The following is a 20,905-nucleotide window of genomic DNA, read 5'->3' as shown; positions in this document are numbered from 1 at the left end:
CTTCATTTTCTTCATGCTGTTGTTCATATTTTCTATGCTTCATAATAATGTTTATATTTTCTATGATAAATTTTGGATTCCTAGATTTTTCTCTTTTTATTGCTAGTAATTTTTTTGTCCCCTATCAGAGATATTTCCTGATGGCATATTTCATCAGAGTACATTTTTGTTAGTAAGATTTTCTACATATTACTGATACAACATTCTGCTAGTGTTACCACTAACTGCCCAAAGCTACTGATTCAACAGAGCTTATACTGTACCACTGTATTATACGTAATGGTCATCTGACTACATAACAATATCTCATGTTTCCTTAGCATATTTCCAAAAACCACTTTAAAATCCTTATTCTAAAAAAAAGGCTGAATGTTGCATTTATATAGGCAAAGAATTAAACCTAACAAACCTGATGCACACAGATGTTACATTTATCACAAAACACCATATCATTTCCATCTTCACTATCAGGAGATCGGCATACATCACAGATTACATCTTCATCATATTCTATACCAAGCCCTTCTTCTGTTTCAATGGCATGGTTCATATTCTCATGACAGTGACGTTCCAGGACTTCTACCATTTTCTCCATGGTATTTTCATCAAGTTGCCCATATCCTGCCAAATGGTAAAAATTACCATTAAAAATGGTACACTGAGTATTGCAAGCTAGATGATATATTATTAGTAGAAGATACCCTAATTTTACAGTTCATGTTAACAACTTTATGTATGAAAGAAATTCTAGACCTATATACTACTAAACTATCATTTCTGCAACTATTAACTGGGTGAAATGGATAAAATGTTTTCAACCAAGGTACTTCATATGGGCTAACTTACAGAATGTGTCAAAAATCTGGGACCCATAAAGCCTGTGGAACTGAAATCTGGCAAATTTTATAAAATATGTTATGTTCTAAAAATTATCATACAACAGTTTATGACACGATACAAAATGTCATAAAACATTTCTTGTGTTGTTTGGATGTGCTAAACAATTCAACGTGGACTATTTTCAAGACAGATATATCTCCAAACGTATCCCAACTTTTCCAATGAGGCAGTACAACAGAAGTTCTATTATTATTGAAGGCATTGAGTAATCTGGTAAGGAAATATCTCTGAAAGGATGACTCAACAGATCAGAAGTTATCCAGTATTCTTTAAAACTTTACAAACCTATAATACTGGGAAAGAATGATAGAACCAAATATCAGTGTATGTATATTTTATTTCAGAACATTTGTTACATTATCAAATGTTGAACAAATTATTATTTTGCTTTCTCACCCATTTCAGCAAGTTCCTCATTTACTTCCTGAAGCCAGATGATGTCCATGTCATCCAAGTCATATCGACACATTGATTCTGCCAATTCTAAAATGTTGATGTAGCCAGGTTCAGCAGACTCTTGGCTTGAACAACGGATGTACTTTCTGGGTCGTGTATAAAGTACTTGCTTTACTTTTTCTGCTACAATTCTAAGCAGCAAAACATTACAGTGAGCTACAAATCCTCTGGTGGAAGAATTTTTGAAAATCAAGTAACAATGAAAGGTATTACATTTTTAGGACCCTTAGGTCAAAAGACAGCATGTTCACACTTTTAAATTTTTCATAATATTGTTATTTACCAAAGGATTACCTTATGTTTAATTTATTTGATCACTAACAATTTGTTGGTTCATTCAACCAACAGCAGTAATGGTGCTAGTTGAATGTCAATAGTATGCTTAAACAAAAACGTAACGTAAGCAAAATCAAAGCTGAATAACCATGAAAAAAGTACTTCCTAAAAATCTGGCTTGAATTATGTCCATTGAATATATACAAAAACATTAGTTCAGCTCTGAAATAATAAAATACATAAAATAAAGGATAATGATCTGGTGTTGGTATGTCCTAACATCTAGAATTGTTAGTCTGTTAAAATGTCATCTGCCAAAATAGAACTACCCTGGCATGCCCAGATGAAATGAAATTAAGACTAGCATTCAGAGATATTTTGGATATGACTGCAGAGCAAACTGGTTACAAAGATGATTTTTTAGACATCCATAGGCCACATGCAGTAACAAGGTGTTTGGAAGAAAGGGAGCCAACAATCCAAAGATTTTTTTTTTTTGGAAGAACCAGAAATTCTATGACCTAAAAACCATTGAAAAAAAGACCTGCTTAAGTAAACTGTATAAATTGCTGCAGTCAGTTCTGTTTATCAGACAGCACTTCTCAGCACTCCCTCTGAATTAAAATTTCAAAACTGCCTTCATTTATTTTTTATTATTTTCTTCATATTAAAAATTGAAGCAATACATGTTTTATTTCTACAAAATGGAATTTATTGCAGCTGATAACCATCATAGGATAGTACAATGTTAATATTACTTTGGGATGGAAGCACAAAAATTATGTGCTTTAGTAAGGCACACATGTTTAACAGAAATACCTGAGAGAAGGTTGGGGAATCATTTCTGGGCTTGCAGGGACTTGCACACCCTTTTCCCATTCTTGTTTCCATGAATCTGCAAACAAGTAATATTCATCTGTGTTAATATGATGAGAGTCTGGCAGTTTCATGGCACTGATGAGGTCTTTTCGAAACACCTGAAGGCATAGTGAGAGATAAAGAAATAAAGAAATAATCCATTAAAACTTTATTTTTTAAATTTAATGATAAAAATCTACTAATGTACTACACAAAAAAGCCTTCAAGACCACAGGATTATGCTTGTGGCAAGCATGGCATCAAAATTAATGTGTGTTTTTTAACTATCTCTGCATTACAATTTTAGTACAAGAAATACAACAAATATTTATTTACATTTTCATAAGTTGACCCAATCTAAGGGCATACAACCAGAAAAAGAATAAAAAACCAAAACTAAACAAGAAATAAATAACCATCCCACCACAATGCATGGAGATGTGTGTCCAAAACAATCGATCTAACAAGATTCAAAGCACAGTGGAAAAAAGCTATACAAGGAATGGTGTTGCACAGGCCTCAAAAGGAACAGTGTACCATAACATGCGAGCTCTTACAGATAAGTCCTGCTGTCTTGCCAAAGCCTTGTGGCTTTTCTATGGGACAGGATTTGCCATCATCATAAAATATTCTTACTAGACTAGCAAATTTGATCTTGATAAGGCAATGGCATTTATCCTGCTGCTTTGCCATTTACATATGACCAGAATTTTGGATTGATCCCAAAACTTTACAACTAGCAGATAGTCTTCAAGTTACAACTGTAATGGAGTCTGTCCATTAAGGTTATAAGTCATAACCATTGCAAAATGGATCGATCCCATGACTGACCCGATTTTATGATGTTTTTTTGCAGCTATAAATCAATGTCTTTAATTTAGTTTGCCATAGCTGTCAATATCCTGAAATAAACTTTATAAATTATAAGTCTAATAAATTGATTGTTCATTCATATTAATATATATTCAATAATAAACAAGAATATTGGGATATGAAGAAGCAAACATTTAGGTATACTAGTAAAATGCTACAAATCAAATAAAACCTTACCTCAGCAGGCCTCTTTTGTTCATTTGTTGGTGTTTTTGATTTGCTTCTGTATTTAGAACAAAAGGAGAAAGAAGTAGAAGGACCTATAGGAACATCAAGAAAAAGGAAGAGAATGAAAAGGAAGAAAATTGAAATTTGACTAGAAAAAGAAATTTGCTCAATTTCTGATTTTTCATCTAGTTTTTGTAGAAGTATAAAAGCAAGAATTTCTAAATAAACTAAACATATCAAAATATTAATTTGTTTGCTGAAAAAGCCAACATACATTTGTTGCCCTGGATTATATGGGAAATTTTCTCAAATGTAATTTTTGCAGAAATATATATTTTAGATGAGAGCAATATGTGCATAATTTCTTTTTATGAAATGGGGGAAAGGTGACATTTGTGTTTCTGGATATTTTAACGGAATCTGCATTTGTCTGCATTTTAAAGGTTTATTCTTACATGAGATTTGTGATTTTTTTTTTTTTTTTGCTAAAAGTATGTTCGTGAGGGATGATGTTGTTTATTTTTTGCAAATATATGTGAGGGGCAAGGGTCCCATATTAATTTTTTTTGTTACAACTATGTGTAAGGGGCAAGGGTTCCATATTAATTATTTTTAGCATTTATACTTTTCATTCTGTAAACCGAACATTCTGTTCAGCTTTGGCAAGGTATGTATATATGCCTTCAGATTTGGAAATTAAGGGCCTGCCTCTTCCTTGTACTCAGAGAGGAGCAGAGCAAGGAAAAAAACATCCTCAAGAAGAAGAGCCAGCCTTTTTACATTTTTTGGCTTATGTCTCAATTGACTGCCAAGAGGCTTGAGCATCCCACAAATTAGAAATGAGTCATCGACCAGCTTCAGAAAGCTAATTATAATAAACGAAGTCTTGATTGGTGCATCAAACCTCAATTTCAAACAGAGGTACTTTGCCAGAACTACACTACAGTTCATTGTCCGAAGTGAGTTCAAATTTTCAAATAAATTAGACTACAAAAAAACCTGTGTTACTGTCAAATATAAATTAGACTAACATATACTTAAATTTCCTAAAATTATAGGAAATACCCACCATGTTCTAACAATGTTGTCTACTGCAATCATAACCATTTCCATTGTTAGGAAGCAGATAAACAATTAGGAAGAAGATGCCCTAAATCCTTATTTTGTTATAGATTCAAGAGGTAAATGGCTAGTGAAAGGAAATAATCTGTCTACTTCAAAAGTAGTTACCCACTTTGATTCTATTTTGATCCCTATATACATGAAGGCAATTAATATTTTTCTTAACCTGCATTAGTTTTTTATCTTTATATTTTTAAACTTCAATTAAAAATATTATTTAAAAAGAAGGAATGCAAGAATGCCAGAGGATTTCTAAAACTGCAAGTCCAGCATACTGTATGAATTTTAGCAGCTGATGTTTGGGAATTTCCAGCATTTTTTCCAACAGCTGTGCCACTGCAGCCATAATAGCAAAGTGACAAAAAGAGGAGCAGAGGAAGAGCTACACTCTCTGCTTAAAAAGAGAAACTGATCAATTGATTACATATATAAAAGAACTGGAATTGATATATAGTGTCAACTAGAATCTAACTTTTATTTATAGTCATTTTAAATTTGCAAGGTGGGGGGGGATCTACAAGCTATAACCAAACATTTCCACATATAGGAGTGAGTAAAGCAGCAAATCTCCTGTGGAAAAGAGAAGCTTGAAAATACTAGAAAATACGTTAGAATTATGCAGCTTTTTACATTCTACAAAGGCTCTCAAGAAGCCTCTGTATTTAATAGTTACATTTAACTTCACTTTGTAATGTTTCTAATTTTGTTTTGATCTCTGATATTACTAAATACCATAGCATACAAGAGGAAATGAAATTGAACAAAAAATGCAACTCCCTTTATAGCTGAAGAAAAAGTATAACAGTTTGCCCTCAAACCAAAAAAAGAAACCACAGGAAGAGTTACAGATCAAAGGAAGATTAGATCACTTTATTTACTTTCATTGTCTGAACTGTCACTGCTGCTTAGATGCCTGTGGCGTTTCATCCTGACGCATCCTATAAAGAGTGAAAACAAACAGTTAGCAAAATTCTTCCTGCAAGGGAAATAAGCAGCCAGATAGTTGCCTTAATTCTGCGCCCAGAATTAGTTGGTGCTGTGCAATGAAATACAAGGATATCTTATTTATTTATCACATGTATACAGCTACTTAATTACAAAATAACTGTGGTGTACAGTATTAAAATCAAATTAAGAACAATAAGGCAGAAAATAGTAAACATTTAAAAATAACAAAAATATTTTCTCAACCATACTGCATACCCATAAGGGACTCAGCCCCCAATCTTACCCAATGTTTCAGGATAACGCATGTTTTAAGATTCTATTTGAATGAAACCAAGATAGTGGTAATGCAGATCTCAGGGTGGGGGAGGGGGAGAAGGAAGAATGCTGTCTAGAGTCCAGGTGCAACAGAGAAGCTTACATTCTAGGCCACAAGAGACAACACTGTTTACAGACACTGTCCAGGCAAAATGTATTAAAACATCCATTTAAACCAACTGCATTAATCAAAATACACATTAAGATAAACTAAATTCCTCCAGATCCTTGTTAATAACAATTATTAATTAGGTAGAAAAACATGAAATCAGACTGTATAATTAACTAGGAATAAATTACACACCTCTTGATTCAATCTTTGAAAATATTCACCACAATCCACATTTTAATAATTGTTCAATAGTTATTTATTGCTTTCTCTTATTTAACTAGCTGCCTATAAGAGGATCTCTCCTCTTATTTCATGATACTATTTTTTTTAATCAGAGTGCTTTCCAAAAGCCTTTTGAAAGTCCAACCATGCAAGCACACTTCAAGAGCGTGCTTCATATTTCCAAGAAATTAGCAAGGTTGACTCAGCCTTCCATCTTTCTGAGGTGGATAAAATGAGGACCCAAATTGTTGGGGGCAAAATGCTGACTCTGTAAACCACTTAGAGAGGACTGTAAAAGCACTGTGAAGTGTTATATAAGTCTAAATACTATTGCTATTGCTATTTTTTTACTACCCAATTAAATTTAGCAGAAGCTATGGTAATTCTTCTACATTGGTATTTTTTTTTTTGCTATGTGCCCATTAATTTTATAGCAACTAATAGTTTTATAGTTTTCTTTAAAATTTCTCAGATTTTCCAATGTTTTATCTACTAACACTGAAGCAAAAAAAATAAAGCCTAATACTACTACAACCTCCTCCACCAGGAAAAAAACTATTCTAGTTTTATCAGCAATTATATAATTGCTTTTATGGGGAAAATAGGAGAAGGAAGGAGTATTATGTATGTTGGGTACCTTGAATTGTTTATAAAGTGTGGATAAAAATCAAATAAATAAATAAATAAATAAATAAATAAATAAATAAATAAATAAATATCAATCACATTACATTTACATACAAACCAATTTAAATATCATTCTAAATCAGGAGTGTCAACCAATACATAAAACACATACAATATAATGGATGCAACATTTAAATAAATACCTCCTAGATTACGTCCTACATTTATGGAACCAAAATATTATACTGGAATTAGCTTATATATTAGTGTCCCAATAACCATGTTTGAGGTATTTCAGAATCAGAGGAAAACTAAATGTAAAAATAGCAGTAGTTCTGTGATTGGAGAAAAAATGAGCCATTTTTGCAACAAAATTCAGCAACTGCTTTCACTTCTAAAAGAACACAATAAAAACATGAAGTGAACATTTCCAATGATTGCCATAAAGAAAGTTCCACAGTTTCCTTTTTTATCATTTTCCATTATACTTTTCTACAGAAAAGAGTTCTTATAGAAAGACAATTTAAAAGTTACTATCAATAATTTTATTTTAGAATGTCCTTTTAAGTTGCTTTAAAACAAGATACTGTATTTTTCAGAGCATAAAACATACCAGAGTATAAGACACACCAAGATTTTGAAGAGGCAAATTAGAAAAAAAAAAGTTTTTGCACTCTGCAGACCTCCTAAAAATGACCCATTTTTTGCAAAAATGGGCTCATTTTTTGCAAAAATGGGCTCATTTTTTGCAAAAATGGGCTCATTTTTTGTCAAAAGGAGGCTTATAGTGTGCTCCTGGGGGCTGGGGGGAGCAAAAAAAGTCTGTTTTTTGCTCATTTCTGCCCTCCCCAGCCCCCAGGAGCACTCTGGTAGCCTCCTAAAGGCTATGCACAGCCATTTTGGTGAAGGGGCGGGGTTTTGGGAGACCAAAAAATGTTGTATTCAGTGTATAAGACGCGCCCAGATTTTCACCCTCTTTTTTGAGGGAAAAAGGTGCATCTTATACTCTGAAAAATACGGTAAGTCAAAAATTTCTAATCATGCAATTGAATTATTTCAGTCAATAGCAGATTTGTATCCAATGCTAATATGTGATCTGGTGCTATTTGAACAAGTTTGGAACACTAATTCCTTCCCTTTTCCATTGCAACTCATTCTCTATTTTTTAAAATTTCTGGTAAACCAGAGTTTACATCTGCAATTAAACTTTAAAATTACAAAAAGAGAAAAAATACTGCAATATGCAATTCAAGAACTCAAGTTTTTCTATGTTCAAATTATGCTGCCCGCTTCCCTAATCATTAAGAAGGATTAAAGAACCATAACATAAAAATCAAATGAAGTCCCATATAGCAACAGGACTAAGTCACATACCACATATTAACAGTTGATGCAACATCTTGATCCAGTGCCAAAAAGAACCAGGTCCAAACCTTTCTGAAGGCTAGCACTACTGGTGCCATCCTTATTTGGGGGTGGGCCATTATGCTCCATAGGGCAGAGACTGTAGTAAAATAATTGAGAAGGCATGCTAATTGAGTGACATAAAATGGCAGTTTGATAGATGAGTCTTGGAGCATGTCCAATCTTGTTGGATAGGCAGATAACTTGAGATAGCCTCTTCTTGGCCCTGTGCCATATATGGTTTTATGGGTGATCACCAGCACTTTAAAATGCACCCCAAGCTCACTGGTAACTATTATGGCTTGTGCCATAATAGGGTTATATGGATGTTCCTGCAACTACTCACACTAATGTGCACTGGATCAGTTATAGCTTCTGATCTTCAAGAACAGCCCCATGTAAAGCACACTGCAGCAATCCAGATGAGAAGCAACCAAGCGATTATTAACTATGAATAGTGCTTCCTAATATAGAGAAGCAACCAAGCGATGAGTAACTATGAATAGTGCTTCCTGATCTAGGTATGAGCACAACTGACACACAAGATAAATTTGTGTAAAAAGACCGTTGGCTTACCTGAACGGTCGTTCTCTGGGCACTGTAAGGAGAGTCCAAGCGTGGGTTAACACAGCCTATCTGTCCTTTGACTGAGTAATGTTTTTCTTGACCACGCCTCCATTTGCCTCCCTATGTTCAGCTTAAAAACAAAAGGACAATCGTATGGTAAAGGTTCACAGTCAATAACACAGTCACATTTTTGGAAGAAAAACCTCCTGGGCGGGTTTGGACTCTCCTCGCAGTGCCCAGAGAACGACCATTCAGGTAAGCCAACAGTCTTTCTCCAGTGCGCTGCTTGGAGCGTCCAAGTGTGGGACATGCCCAAGCTATTGTGTCCCAAGGCGGGTAATGACCGGAGTTTCCGGAGTATCAGCAACTCTTTGCAAAATTCTTCTTCCAAAGGAGGCTGAGGCTGAGGCAAAGGTGTCTATTTTGTAGTTCTTTATAAAGGTGGTGGGGGAAGCCCATGTGGCCACCTGCAGATGTCCAGAATAGATGCCTGGGTCACCCAGGCTGCTGAGGCAGCCGTGCTCCTAGTAGAGTGTGCGGTGAGCCTGCACGGAGCCGTCTTACCCTAATGTTCATACGCCAGCTTGATACAAGCGCATAGCCAACGGTGGGCTGATGTTCGTTGTGCCCTTCAGAAAGCTTTTAATTTGAGGGTGCTGGCTCAGAGATTGAGAAGAACCCCTGGCCAGGATGGTCGATAATGCTGCAACCAGATGCCTGAGTGTACTGGGTGCCAGACCCTTGTCCAGACCCTCCTGTAGGAAGTCCAGAGTCTGAGGGACTGAAGCAGAAAAGTCAACAATGTCTCTATCTTTGCACCAAGATGAAAAGGCGGCCCAGGTCGCATCGTATATTCTGGTAGTGGAGGGTCTCCTGGACACTTTTATTGTTTGTATGACCTTGTCAGAGATGTTCTGTTTCCTCAGGAGGTCCCCCTCAAGTGCCAAATGGCTAATTGCAGCCACTGGGGGTCCAGGTGACTGATGGCCCCCTGGCTGAGGGAGATTTGATCCTGAGGAATTCGCCATGGTCTCTGAACGGAGAGACTGACAAGGTCTGCGTACCAGGACCTCCTGGGCCAGAATGATGCCATCAGGAGAACCTCTGCCCGTTCCGTCAGGAGTTTGGCCACCACCTGAGGGATGAGTGGAAGAGGAGGGAATGTGTATAAGAGTTCTCGGGGCCACCCGCACCTCAGTGCGTTCGTCCCCTCCGCCAACGGTGAATGGTAGTGGGTGAGGAATTGTGGCAGTTTTGTGTCGGAATGTGTGGGAAATAGGTCTACTTGCAATTTGCCGAATCTCCTCACAATCTGCTGGAACAGATCCGGGTGTAGGCGCCACTCCAAGTGATCGATGCGTTGCCGGCTCAGCCAGTCTGCCTCCTGGTTGCTGGTTCCGGAGATGTGATCTGCTCTGAGAGAAGCCAGATGTCGCTCCGCCCACCTGCCCAGAGCCTCTGTCTCGACCATGAGTCCCCTGGAATGGATACCGCCCTGCCTGTTTTTGTGGGCTTTTGTTGCCACATTGTCTGTCAATAACAGTACATATCTTCCCTTTATCAGGTGAGCGAAGCATCGCAGAGTGAATCGGGCTGCCCTCAGTTCCAGCCAGTTTATGCTGTGGACAGCCTCCCTCTAGAGACCACTGACCCTGGGCAAGTTGATCCTGGCAGTGGGCGCCCCACCCCAGAAGGCTGGCGTCTGTGGTCACTACGACCCTTTCTGGCTCTTTGAACGGACAGCCTTTCACAATCGCCTTGGACCTCCACCAGGCCAGAGATTGGGTCACCCTCTGCGGGAGACGCACACGCCTGTGGGAGTTGCTGGTTTTCGCTCTCTGCATTGGAAGAAGAAAACATTGCAGTTCCCTGGCATGGAGACGGGCCCAGGAAGCCACCTTCAGGCAAGAAATCATGATCCCTAAAAGCTGGGACAGTTTAATGATCGGTACCAACCTGGACTGACGCCATTGGTTCACCCCGCTCCTCAGGTTGTTCAGTCGATCTGGAGACAGGAATACCTGGCAGGAGGTCGAATCGATGATGGCGCCCAGGTGCTGAATGCGCTTGGACGGTCGGAGCTGGCTCTTCTCCAAGTTGACTGAAAAGCCATGTTGTTGCAATGTCCAAACGGTCAGTAGGACATCCCGTCGAGCCTGCTCTGGTGTGACAGAATGTATGATTATGTCGTCTAGATAGCATTCTAGACGGATGGGATGGCGGAGGTGAGCCACCACCACCGCCAGGATCTTGGTAAATGTTCTGGGCGCTGACGAGAGACCGAAGGGGAGAGCCTTTTACTGGTAGTGCCTCCCCTGGGAACAGAACATCAGGAACCTCCTGTGGGCAGCATGGATGGGGACATGTAGGTATGCTTCCTTTAGATCTATGGAGGTCAATAGATCCCCTGTCCTTACGCAATCCAGGATGGAGTGGAGGGATTGCATCTTGAACCTTTTGTAAGCCAGATGCTGATTCAGGCTTTTTAGATCCAAGATGGCCCTCCACCCCCCTGAATTCTTCGGGACCAGGAACAGGATGGAATAGAAGCCCTGCCTTTCCTGGTCCCTTGGAACTGGTTCTATGGCCTCTATCTGGAGAAGATGGAGTATCTCCGCCTGCATGAGCTCCCTCTCTACCAGGTTCCTGGAGGTAGGGCAGCGGATGAACTTCTTCTGGGGAAAGGTCAGAAATTCTAGGACTAGGCCCCTCCTGATGGTATTGAGGACCCATGTGTCCGAGGTGATCTCCTCCCACCTGTCGGCATATAACTGGAGCCGACCCCCTATGGGAGGAACCCTGTGATGGTCACTTCCCCCTGTGGAACTGGTGGGAGTTGCTGTTGTTGCCCCTGCGAAATGGCTTCCGAAAGGAAGACTGCTGCTGTCTGTTACGGGACCCGAAGGAGGCCCTATCCTGCTTCTTGTCACCCCCCTGATGGAAAGACCTCTAGTAGGAGGAAGATGAGGACGCCTGAGCGGCATCCTGGTTTCTAAAGGTTTGCTTACGAAATGAACCAGAGCTCTTGCGCTCGTTTCTCTTCAAGGTGGCCGGGAGAATTTTTCGCTTGTCCTTAGTTTCTATGACAAATTTATCCAAGGCCTCCCCGAACAACTGCCCTCCCTTGAAGGGGGCGGAAGCCAACTTCCATTTGGCCTTCTTCTCAGCCTTCCAGTGCCGGAGCCACAAGAGGCGGCAAAATGTAATATTGGAAGCTAGGGCCCTGGAGGCAAACTTCGCTGCATTCAGCAAAGCATCAGCCGAATATTCAATGGTCGTAATGATCTTGGTAAGATCATGGCGCCACTTAGAGCCCCGGGAGGGAGGTTTGGATCTGAGTTGTCTCAGCCAGAACAAGGATGCCCTGGTGAAGAAAGAGGCAGACGTGGACCCCAGGAGGCCGCCATGTGTGTTTTATGGCATGCCTTCTCAGACCTCTTGTCTTCGGCCATCTAGAAGGTCAGCAGGTAAGTTTGAATTGAATGTTAGGGAAACCACTGGAGCATCCACCTCCGGTAACTTTAGGATATCTTCCATCCTCCCCTCTACAGAATAAAGGGACTTATCCCCCCCGCTGGGATTGGTCAGGGTGCCGGGCTGGACCCAATGACGCTGGACTACATCCATAAAGAAATCAGGCACAGGAATAAGCTCCTGGGTAAGAACTGTTTCCTTGAACAGCCCCTGCTTATGGTCTTTGGAAGAAGAAGCCGGTGCAGAATCGGGTTTGGGGGTTGAGCCTAGCTCGATCGCCGCCTTGGCCTTGTGAATTATGGACTTAAACAAGGATGGCTTAAAGAGACCAGTGAAGACCGGCTTGTCAGGAGGCAGGTCTTCGTCCTCCAATAGCTCAAAGCCCTCAGCCACCTCCTCCTCCGAATCAGAGGCCTCAGAAGTTAACGATGTAGGAGGAGAGGTCGGATCTTTGGAGGTGGAGGCCGCAGTAAGATGCCTGGCCTTGGAAGAACCCGATTTGTGGGAATCTCTCTGTTTAATGCCCTCCGCAATACCCTGGGAGATGGCTAGAGAAATCACTTCCCTCATTTCAGCTGACAATGCTGGGCCCTTAGCCTCTCTCAGGCGATGCTTGTTGGCATGCACAGGGCGCCTGGCCTTGCCTGAACGGGTAGCCTCTTCCGCAGGTAGCATGCCCTGGAAGGGTTCCATTTCTTCCCTAATAGAGGAACTGGGTGATTCCGGATAGCCCCAGGAAGCATCCGGGGAGGGTTCCCTGGACTCATAATCCTCTACAGGAGACCTACTGACCCTGATAGAGTCAGCACCCTCGCTCCTGATAGAGGGCCCCTTGGGAGAATCAGCCCCTTGGTCTGAGGGAGAACGGGCCCTGTGGTGGTGTGGGGCCTTGGCCTCCACAGGCTTATGGGACCGGGAACTCTCTTTGGCCTTATCTGGTGATGCTGAGGGACCCGGGGAGGACTTCCTGATGGTGCCCCTGTTCCCTTTTCCCCCTTTTGGTAAGGGATCCATCCTACTGCGTTTGCTGGAAGGCCGTGGCTGCTCCTCCTGCGCCTCCTTACAGTCATCAGCCATGCTGCTGTAGGCCACGGAATTGAAGGCCCTGGTGTAGAACGAGCTCACAGTGGAAGGGCATCAATGCTGGCCAGCCAGCTCAAGCGCACCCGCATATACTCCAGGGGAGAGAGGGCCGCCTGTTGGACGGATTCCTTCCTCCGACCGCCCTTGGATCCCCGAGACTCAACTGAAGGAGGGAAGGGCTAGCCGGCGCTCCGGACTAGGCCCCGCACCCCCGGCGGCAATCTGCGGCTGAGAGGTAAGTGTTCACTCTCTCCCTGGCTCTTTCTTCGCTCTTTGCTCTCCCTGAGCTCCGAAGCGTCCGCACACAGCAGCGACAACCATTGGGGTGCACAAAATGGCGGCCAGTGTGTGCGCAGCCTCCGCCCGCCAAATTCGCTGTCACTCAGGGAAAAGCGCGTGAAGGGGCAAAAATAGCCGCCGCAGTTGCCGGGCAAAACTGAGCACCACCACGGCCAGCGAGCTAGCGCTCGCAAGGCTCAAGGATTGTGGCGGTTGGGGATTGTAGGAGAGGGGCGACACCTGATCCCTCCCCCCTCGCTCGCCAACAAAGGCTGGTCAAGCGACTCATGCGACCTGCACCACTTGCGACCAGTGGGAGACAGGAACCAGCCCGGAAACCTCTCAGTAATCTCAATTTTCGGAATAAATCTCTGCAGAAACTGTTTGAGACGGTATGAGTGGTCAAATTATGTTGGGAACCCCAGTCTATCTGTCCTTGAACTGGAGAACTCCCAGAACAGTCCTTACGGGCGGACTGAATTTTTAAACTGAACATAGAGAGGCAAAGGGAGGCATGGTCAAGAAAAACATTACCCAGTCCAAGGGCAGATAGGCTGTGTTAACCCACGCTTGGACTCTCCAAGCAATGCACTGGAGAAACCATTCTAGCCATCCTACTATTATCTCTTTGAGAATTTAAGAAGATTTCCAAATTGCACACCGGTTATGTTGTGAAAAATCCCATCCAGTACTAACCTGAAAGATTTCCAGCACCAGTGCCCAACTATCAATAGTCATTCAGTCTTCCTAGGATTAAGTTATTTCTACAGTCTACAGACACTGAGACAGAATCTTGATGGCATCACTTGGACAGAATTTGATATAAATAACTGAGTGTCATCAGCATACTATTGAAAATATCCAATCCTATGCCACCAGATAATTTTGGCCAGCAGCTTCCTTAGTTATAAGACATATAGATTTATGAAACAAAAATTAACTCTTTCATTTTTCAAGTTATCTTCTACAGGCAGTCCTTAACTTACAACAGTTTGTTTAAAGTGACATGACCATTTTTCACACTCATGATCATTGCAGTATCCCCATGGTCACGTGATTTACATTTGGATGCTGGACAACTGATGCATATTTATAATTATTGCAGTGTCCAAGGGTCATATGATCACCTTTTACAACCTTGTGACAAGCAAAGACAATGGGAAAGCCAGATTCACTTAATAACCATATTACTAACTTAACAACTTCAGTGATTCACTTAACAAATGTGGCAACAAAAATCATAAAATGGGCAAAACTCACTTTAACAAATTTTTCACTTAACAACATAAACTTTGGACTCAATTGAAGTTGTATGTTTTGGACTACCTGTATGTGTAGAACACTCAAAATGTCCAAAAAAAGAATTATAGGCATACACATTAAAAAATAAATAAAAACAAGACAATGAAACATTTAAAATATATAATTCCAGGAGAGAAAGAGAAGGAGAGAGGGTAGGAAGGGGAAGAGAGAGGGTACGAGTAGGGGAGAGGTAAGGGAAGAAAGAAGGGGAAGAAGAGGAGGAAGGAAGGAAGTAGAGAAGGAAGGGAGGAAGAAAAGAAAGAGAAAATAAGGTGGTGGTTACAACAGGCGCTAGGGGTGGTAAACAAAGCAATCCAAACTGTACCTTATAACCTTTTAAATGGAATAACAATAGTATAAGAATGGCAAAGAAAAAGAATAACTATGTGAATGTATACCTATAATTGTATGTAAGAGAATAAATGACAGTAAGAATATAAAGCACAATATAGGTAAACAATATTTGGTTATAAATAACTAAGTATAAATAAATATAGAATTGTACATAAAAATGGATAATGAATAAGGAGACCATAAATGCAAAATAGAAATGTATAGAACGGAAAACACTAACTGCAAAGAAACCGCTGTATGATATACTGCTGTATGATATACGATGGAACTTCTTATTCCTATGCTGTTTTAAGTCATGTATCTGTTTTTGTTGATGTGTTTAAAATAAAAATTTATATATAAAAAAATAAAATAAAATAAATATATAATTCCAAAATCTAGCTTGTTAAAGAAATAAAGTGGCATATTTTTACAAATTCTAATTTCAGTTTATCCAAATAGAAATGTGATGAATAAATTATAGTTACAACATTGGTTTATTTTAAGATTTGACAGAAATTCTATGTTGCTTTTTGCAGAAATAAATTGCAGATATTTCTACACAATTGAATTGGGCCCATTTTATTTCTCACATTTAGAAAGTAAATAAAAGAAACAGAAACAGGTTAATAGCCAAAAACATTTAAATGAAAGAAATTCATTACTTTTAAAATACATTGTTTGGTAAAATACAAGGCAGTATGAGAATCACAAAACAGTACAGCAATATATTCCAGAAAAAAGCTTAAACTACTGCATAATTTAACTATCCCATTGAAGTTTCCAATTTGCTAAAGAAGAAAGCAATTCAAGTTGCTTTTTATAAATAATTTCAAAACACCCACAAAAAGAATAAAATTGAAATACAGTATTATATTTTAGCCTTTTTTATTAAAGTTATTAAATAGCTGTTTCATTAAATTATTAAATGTGAGATAATACTCTATCTTAATAAGCTGTGATTTGGATGAGATAACAGATTTTATTATTACTGTTGTTTGGTGCAAATCTAGATTACCCTGCATTTGCTCTGACACCTTACTACATTTTATACCTGAAGTGACCAACACAAGAATTTACCAAATAAATTTAAATTTGTAAAATATCTCCAACATCATTTGCATTCAGAACACAGTTGCAGTTAAAAGAAATCAAATTAGTAGTTCACCTTTACATTTTGTTTAGATAGCCACACATTGTTTCTATACTCTGTTGTTAAATACTTAACAATATTTACATTTGTTTTTGGAAGAACTCTCTTTTCATTACCCCTTCTATTCAGTTACATGCTAGAAAGAAGGACTTCTGTGTTCATATCCTTCCGGACCAAAGCAAGTTAACACTGTTCTTTTTTTACTCCTATGCTGCCTTTGAGCAGACATCCTTTCAATGAATAGGTACCCTGTGTGTAGCTGGTGGGAAAGCTGTGGGGAATAGTTAACAGAAGCAAAATGATTATTCCTGATCCTTGTCTGTTTCTTCTGCAGTCTGCAAGGTCAGGGACAGTTTCCATTAATTGCCTTTCTATCAATAATTATATAAAGTATTCTATAATTACAGACATACTTGTTTCAAGAATTTATGAGAAAATTGTATTCAGTTCAGAAACATATCTGAGCACATTATGCAGCCAAATAAAGAATCCCCGCAACGAAGGCTTGAGAAAATAATTTTAAAATATAGAGGGATATTAGACCTACGACAAAAGGGGAAAATTTCGGATATAGATTTTGAAAACAGACACCTTTTACTTAAAAAGTGCATCGCATCCATTATACAAATCCCATTGACAACAAATTGCAATTTATGAGCACCATGGACAGACATTATTTCTTCATATTCCGATATAACATTTAATTTGCAGTGTAGGTTATATTTATGGGATAAATATAAAGAGTTCAAATAGAGTGTTTAAAATAATCATCTAAATTTTTTGCTTTATGAAAATGTAATTAAGATTATTTATTTACAATATGAACTTTAAAGTAGAATTTTTAAAGGAAAATAAAAAGAAAACCTTCCTGTTTTAGAAATACCTCAAATGCATTCACTATTCTTATTATTGTCTTATCTGTTTTCTGCCATAGAGATGCTTTGTGAAAACTAAATAAAAATCAGCTAACTACATTGCTTTATCTTTAGTGACATTTTGTTCTCTGAAAGTTTCCAAAGAAATGCGATAACCATTATTCCATATCTATCTATCTATCTATCTATCTATCTATCTATCTATCTATCTATCTATCTATCTATCAATCAATCAATCAATCTATCTATCTATCATCTATCTGAAAAGTATAACCATCTCCAATCCTGCCCTTTTAATTCCTTTTTATGTGCTCTAACAATATATTTATTATAAAAATTCCTTCCTTCCACAAATATTTCTAATTTCTTAATTAATCAAATCACTTATATTCTACTTCTTCTATATTTAATAAGATCTTCATCAATTTTAAAAAGGAAAAGGAATGTCCAGAAAATGAAGGGACACACCAAAAGGTTTTCTCTTCTAAATGTAGACTAGAAACTACTCTTTGTTTAGTTTAATCTCAATTAGAATAAAAATTTAATAAACTTCCATTGAATTATTTTTCAAGCAGCTTAATTCAAGAGTATCCAAATCTGGTGAAACATCTGATGGTTCTTTTTGTTTGATATACTTATGGGAATCCAGATTTTATTATTATTTTGTCTCAAAAAGGAGATACAGAAATCAATTTGATGCTCTGCGAAATATGAAGATTAACATTACTCTGAATATTAAGCAGATTTGTTATCAACAAAACTGAAACATTATTTCCATTAAAGAACTTTGGTGAAGGAATAAGTAATCAATATAGAGCAATTTTTGTCTGTAACAGTAAAATAGTTATTGCATACGGGCTACGGAAGAGATTGCCCAGCAGAGCCACAACCTGAGACAGGGATCCCCAAACTTGGCAACTTTAAGACTTGTGGACTTCAGTGGAGCTGTGCTGGCTGGAGAATTCTGGGAGTCCTCAAGTCTTAAAACTTGCCAAGTTTGAAGACCTCTGACCTAGCGAATCGATTTAACTCATTTCTTGCACACATTCAGCAACCTAGATGATGAACGGTTATCAACTTAAGTAAACCACGGCAGATGTGTGAACTCGCCCAAACGCAGCGGTTATACGGTAGACCCAATGGCAGAAAATAAAACACTGCAATAATAATAAAAACAAAGAAATAAGTAACTAAAGGGAGGGTATTCTACCTCGCTTCCGGGCATAGCGATTCAGAAGGCCACATAAATGCAAGGCCTGAGTCGCTGCTGTAAAGCCGCCGTGTCCGCCCCCGTCCCCCCCCCCCAAGCCGAGGAGGTGGGCGACGAAGCGAGAGGAGAAAAGTTATTTCCCCCGCCCTCACAAGCCAACGGCCACCCGCCCGACCACGTGTCCCCATCCCAAACACGGGCAGCGGTCCCCGAGGCGGAGCTTAGCACGGCGGCTCCTCCCCTTCGCCGCTCACCTCATGGAGGCTCGGCCCCCTTCCCGCCCCGCCAATGTGACTCCAGCGGCCAGGCCTTGGCGCCAAGCGCCGCCCGTACGTGGGTGGGGGGCGCGCACACGCGCGCGCGGCGCGACTCGGTGCGGCGGCGGGATCGGCAATGTGGGTAAAGCGCCACCCCAAGTTCGGTCCCTCCATCACGGCGGCTGAGCCGGCCTCGGCCGGGAGATGCCCCGCTTGTTCCGTCTCTCCGTCCGCCTGGAGGTGGTTCCAGCGCACTCGCGCCAGCCCCTGCCCTGCTCGTGGCGCCAAACAACCTCGCCGCCCGCCCGGGGCTCGGGGGGGGGGGGGGGAGAGGCTTCCGCATCTCACCTTGTGGCTCTGGGGCGGGCGGCGACCACGGTTTACGCTCCGCCAGGCCTGGAACTCGGGTCTTGCTGGGGCTGCTGCTATCTGGAGTCGCTCATCGGTGTCCTCCTTCAGTCGGCGCGGCGCTGCCCCGGGGCCTGCCCGTCCTGACTAGGGCCCAGCAACATGCCGCCTGCTTGACCCCTCTTCCCTCTGGCGCTCTGGGGGAAGCGGGCCCTTGTCCTTGCAGTCTCCCTCTTGGCAGGCCAGGCGGCGGTACAAGAGCCCTATTGTATTATTGACACTACTGCTGCCGCCACCACTACCGCCGCCTCTCAGGCTCCGCCTCTTCCCCTTCCCTTCTCTCCCACCCTGCCGGCAGCGGCGGCGGATCGGCTCTTCTCTCGCGGTCGAGTCCGATCGGGCTGCCTGGCACCTGCATGGCGAAACGCTCCGCCGCTCCCCGGGTTTCTTAGCATCCCCAGCAGGGCAAACTTCCAGAGGTCCGTTATCTGCTTTTGCCTTCCAAAGCTTGGATAATCTTTGTTCTTAAACTCCCCATTTCTTTTTCTAAACCTTAAATTGTTGGGGAAATCGATATATGCCCACTGTCGTCAGTACACTCTTGTCTCCGTAGCGGGTTTTTTATCACGTTCTACCCATCGCGTAGGTTGAGAATAACATTACTTCCACCAAAGAAATGTTACCATGCTTATGTACACGTTAAAATTAATATAGTGCAAAACAAGCTACTTAATGTGTTGGTATACATGGAAGCAGCTAAATAATTGCATTTGTTTTGCTAATAAATAGCAGTGGAATTCACCCAAAGATATTCAGGCAATTCTGGAAAGAAAATATGCACCATATACCCAGCCAATCTTAGTATTTGAAGGTAAGCATAGTTAGTCCTACAGTAGTTAACGGTATTATTTGGATGTCTTGATGGCATGACAGTTTTAATGTTATCTAGCATGAGAAGTTGAAAAAAAATCCAAAAAAGACATAGCGAACCACCTGTGTAACATTGCTAAGAAAACTTTGGATAGAGTCACCAGAAGTTGATCTTCACTTGAGGATATATTTATGTAATTGACAAACAAGTAGAAAAAATTAGAAAATCCATAAATCTTCCTGCAGTCTCTGAAGACAAGACACATTTCAAGTAAGAGAAATTTTAGGAAGAAACAGGATGAGTTGTGATAGAGCAACAATTTACATATGTCAACTGTATGATTGAATAAACAAACCATTTAATACTGTATCTGCTATGTATTATCCTAATACTGATAATATATTGAACAGCCTGATAGTCAATACTTGCACTTTTATGTTAACCAGAGGTGGGTTCCTGCCAGTTCTAACCTCTTCTACAGAAGAGGTTCCACAAATCTACAGCGCCGTTTAGAACCGGTTCCAGCTTCCTCCCCTCGCCCGTCCGCACATCAAGATGAAGAGTGAGAGGAGGAATTCTGGGAGTTGAAGTCCACAAGTCTTAAAGCTGTCAAGTTTGAACACCCCTGGGGGTTTTTTCTAAAGGGTTAGGGGTGCAAAGGTCTTGTAACTTGACAGCTTTAAGACTTGCGTGCTTCAAATGCCAGAGTTTCTGAGCCAACATTTTGATTGCTAAGCAAGAGCATTAAATGAGTTTCATCACATTTTGCAAGTTGGCCATGCCCACCCAATCACATGACTGCCAAGCCACTCCACTTGGTCACATAGATGACAAGCTGCTCCCACCCGGTCACGTGGCCGGCAAGCCACTCC

At 40.5% G+C, this 20,905-nt stretch overlaps 1 protein-coding gene across 3 annotated transcripts in view; it reads right to left on the bottom strand.

The window, feature by feature from the left end:
• The window catches only part of JADE3 (jade family PHD finger 3), a 32,696-nt gene extending 13,208 nt beyond the window's left edge, over positions 1–19,488 (bottom strand). The window contains exons 1-6 of one of the 3 annotated variants that reach the window (XM_014059502.2): positions 19,163–19,488; positions 5,532–5,591; positions 3,541–3,623; positions 2,452–2,609; positions 1,297–1,487; positions 410–621 (exon numbers count right to left, since the gene is read on the bottom strand). In XM_014059502.2, coding sequence (XP_013914977.2) covers positions 410–621; positions 1,297–1,487; positions 2,452–2,609; positions 3,541–3,623; positions 5,532–5,580 — 693 coding nt within the window. In that variant the 5' untranslated portion in view covers positions 5,581–5,591; positions 19,163–19,488. Of the gene's footprint in view, positions 1–409; positions 622–1,296; positions 1,488–2,451; positions 2,610–3,540; positions 3,624–5,531; positions 5,592–8,251; positions 8,426–18,557; positions 18,671–19,162 lie in introns of those variants that run through there. The other 2 variants (XM_014059503.2, XM_087726669.1) reach the window with 2 other exon arrangements.
• Between the last annotated feature and the right edge of the window lie 1,417 nt (positions 19,489–20,905).

This window comes from Thamnophis sirtalis, unplaced genomic scaffold (assembly GCF_051295495.1).
Source record: "Thamnophis sirtalis isolate CommonGarterSnake01/CBP01778 unplaced genomic scaffold, rThaSir2_p1.2 scaffold_12, whole genome shotgun sequence".
In the NCBI taxonomy this organism is placed as follows: Eukaryota; Metazoa; Chordata; class Lepidosauria; order Squamata; family Natricidae; genus Thamnophis; species Thamnophis sirtalis.
Note: the sequence above shows the minus strand (reverse complement) of the source record. Positions and strands in the feature narration are given on the sequence as shown.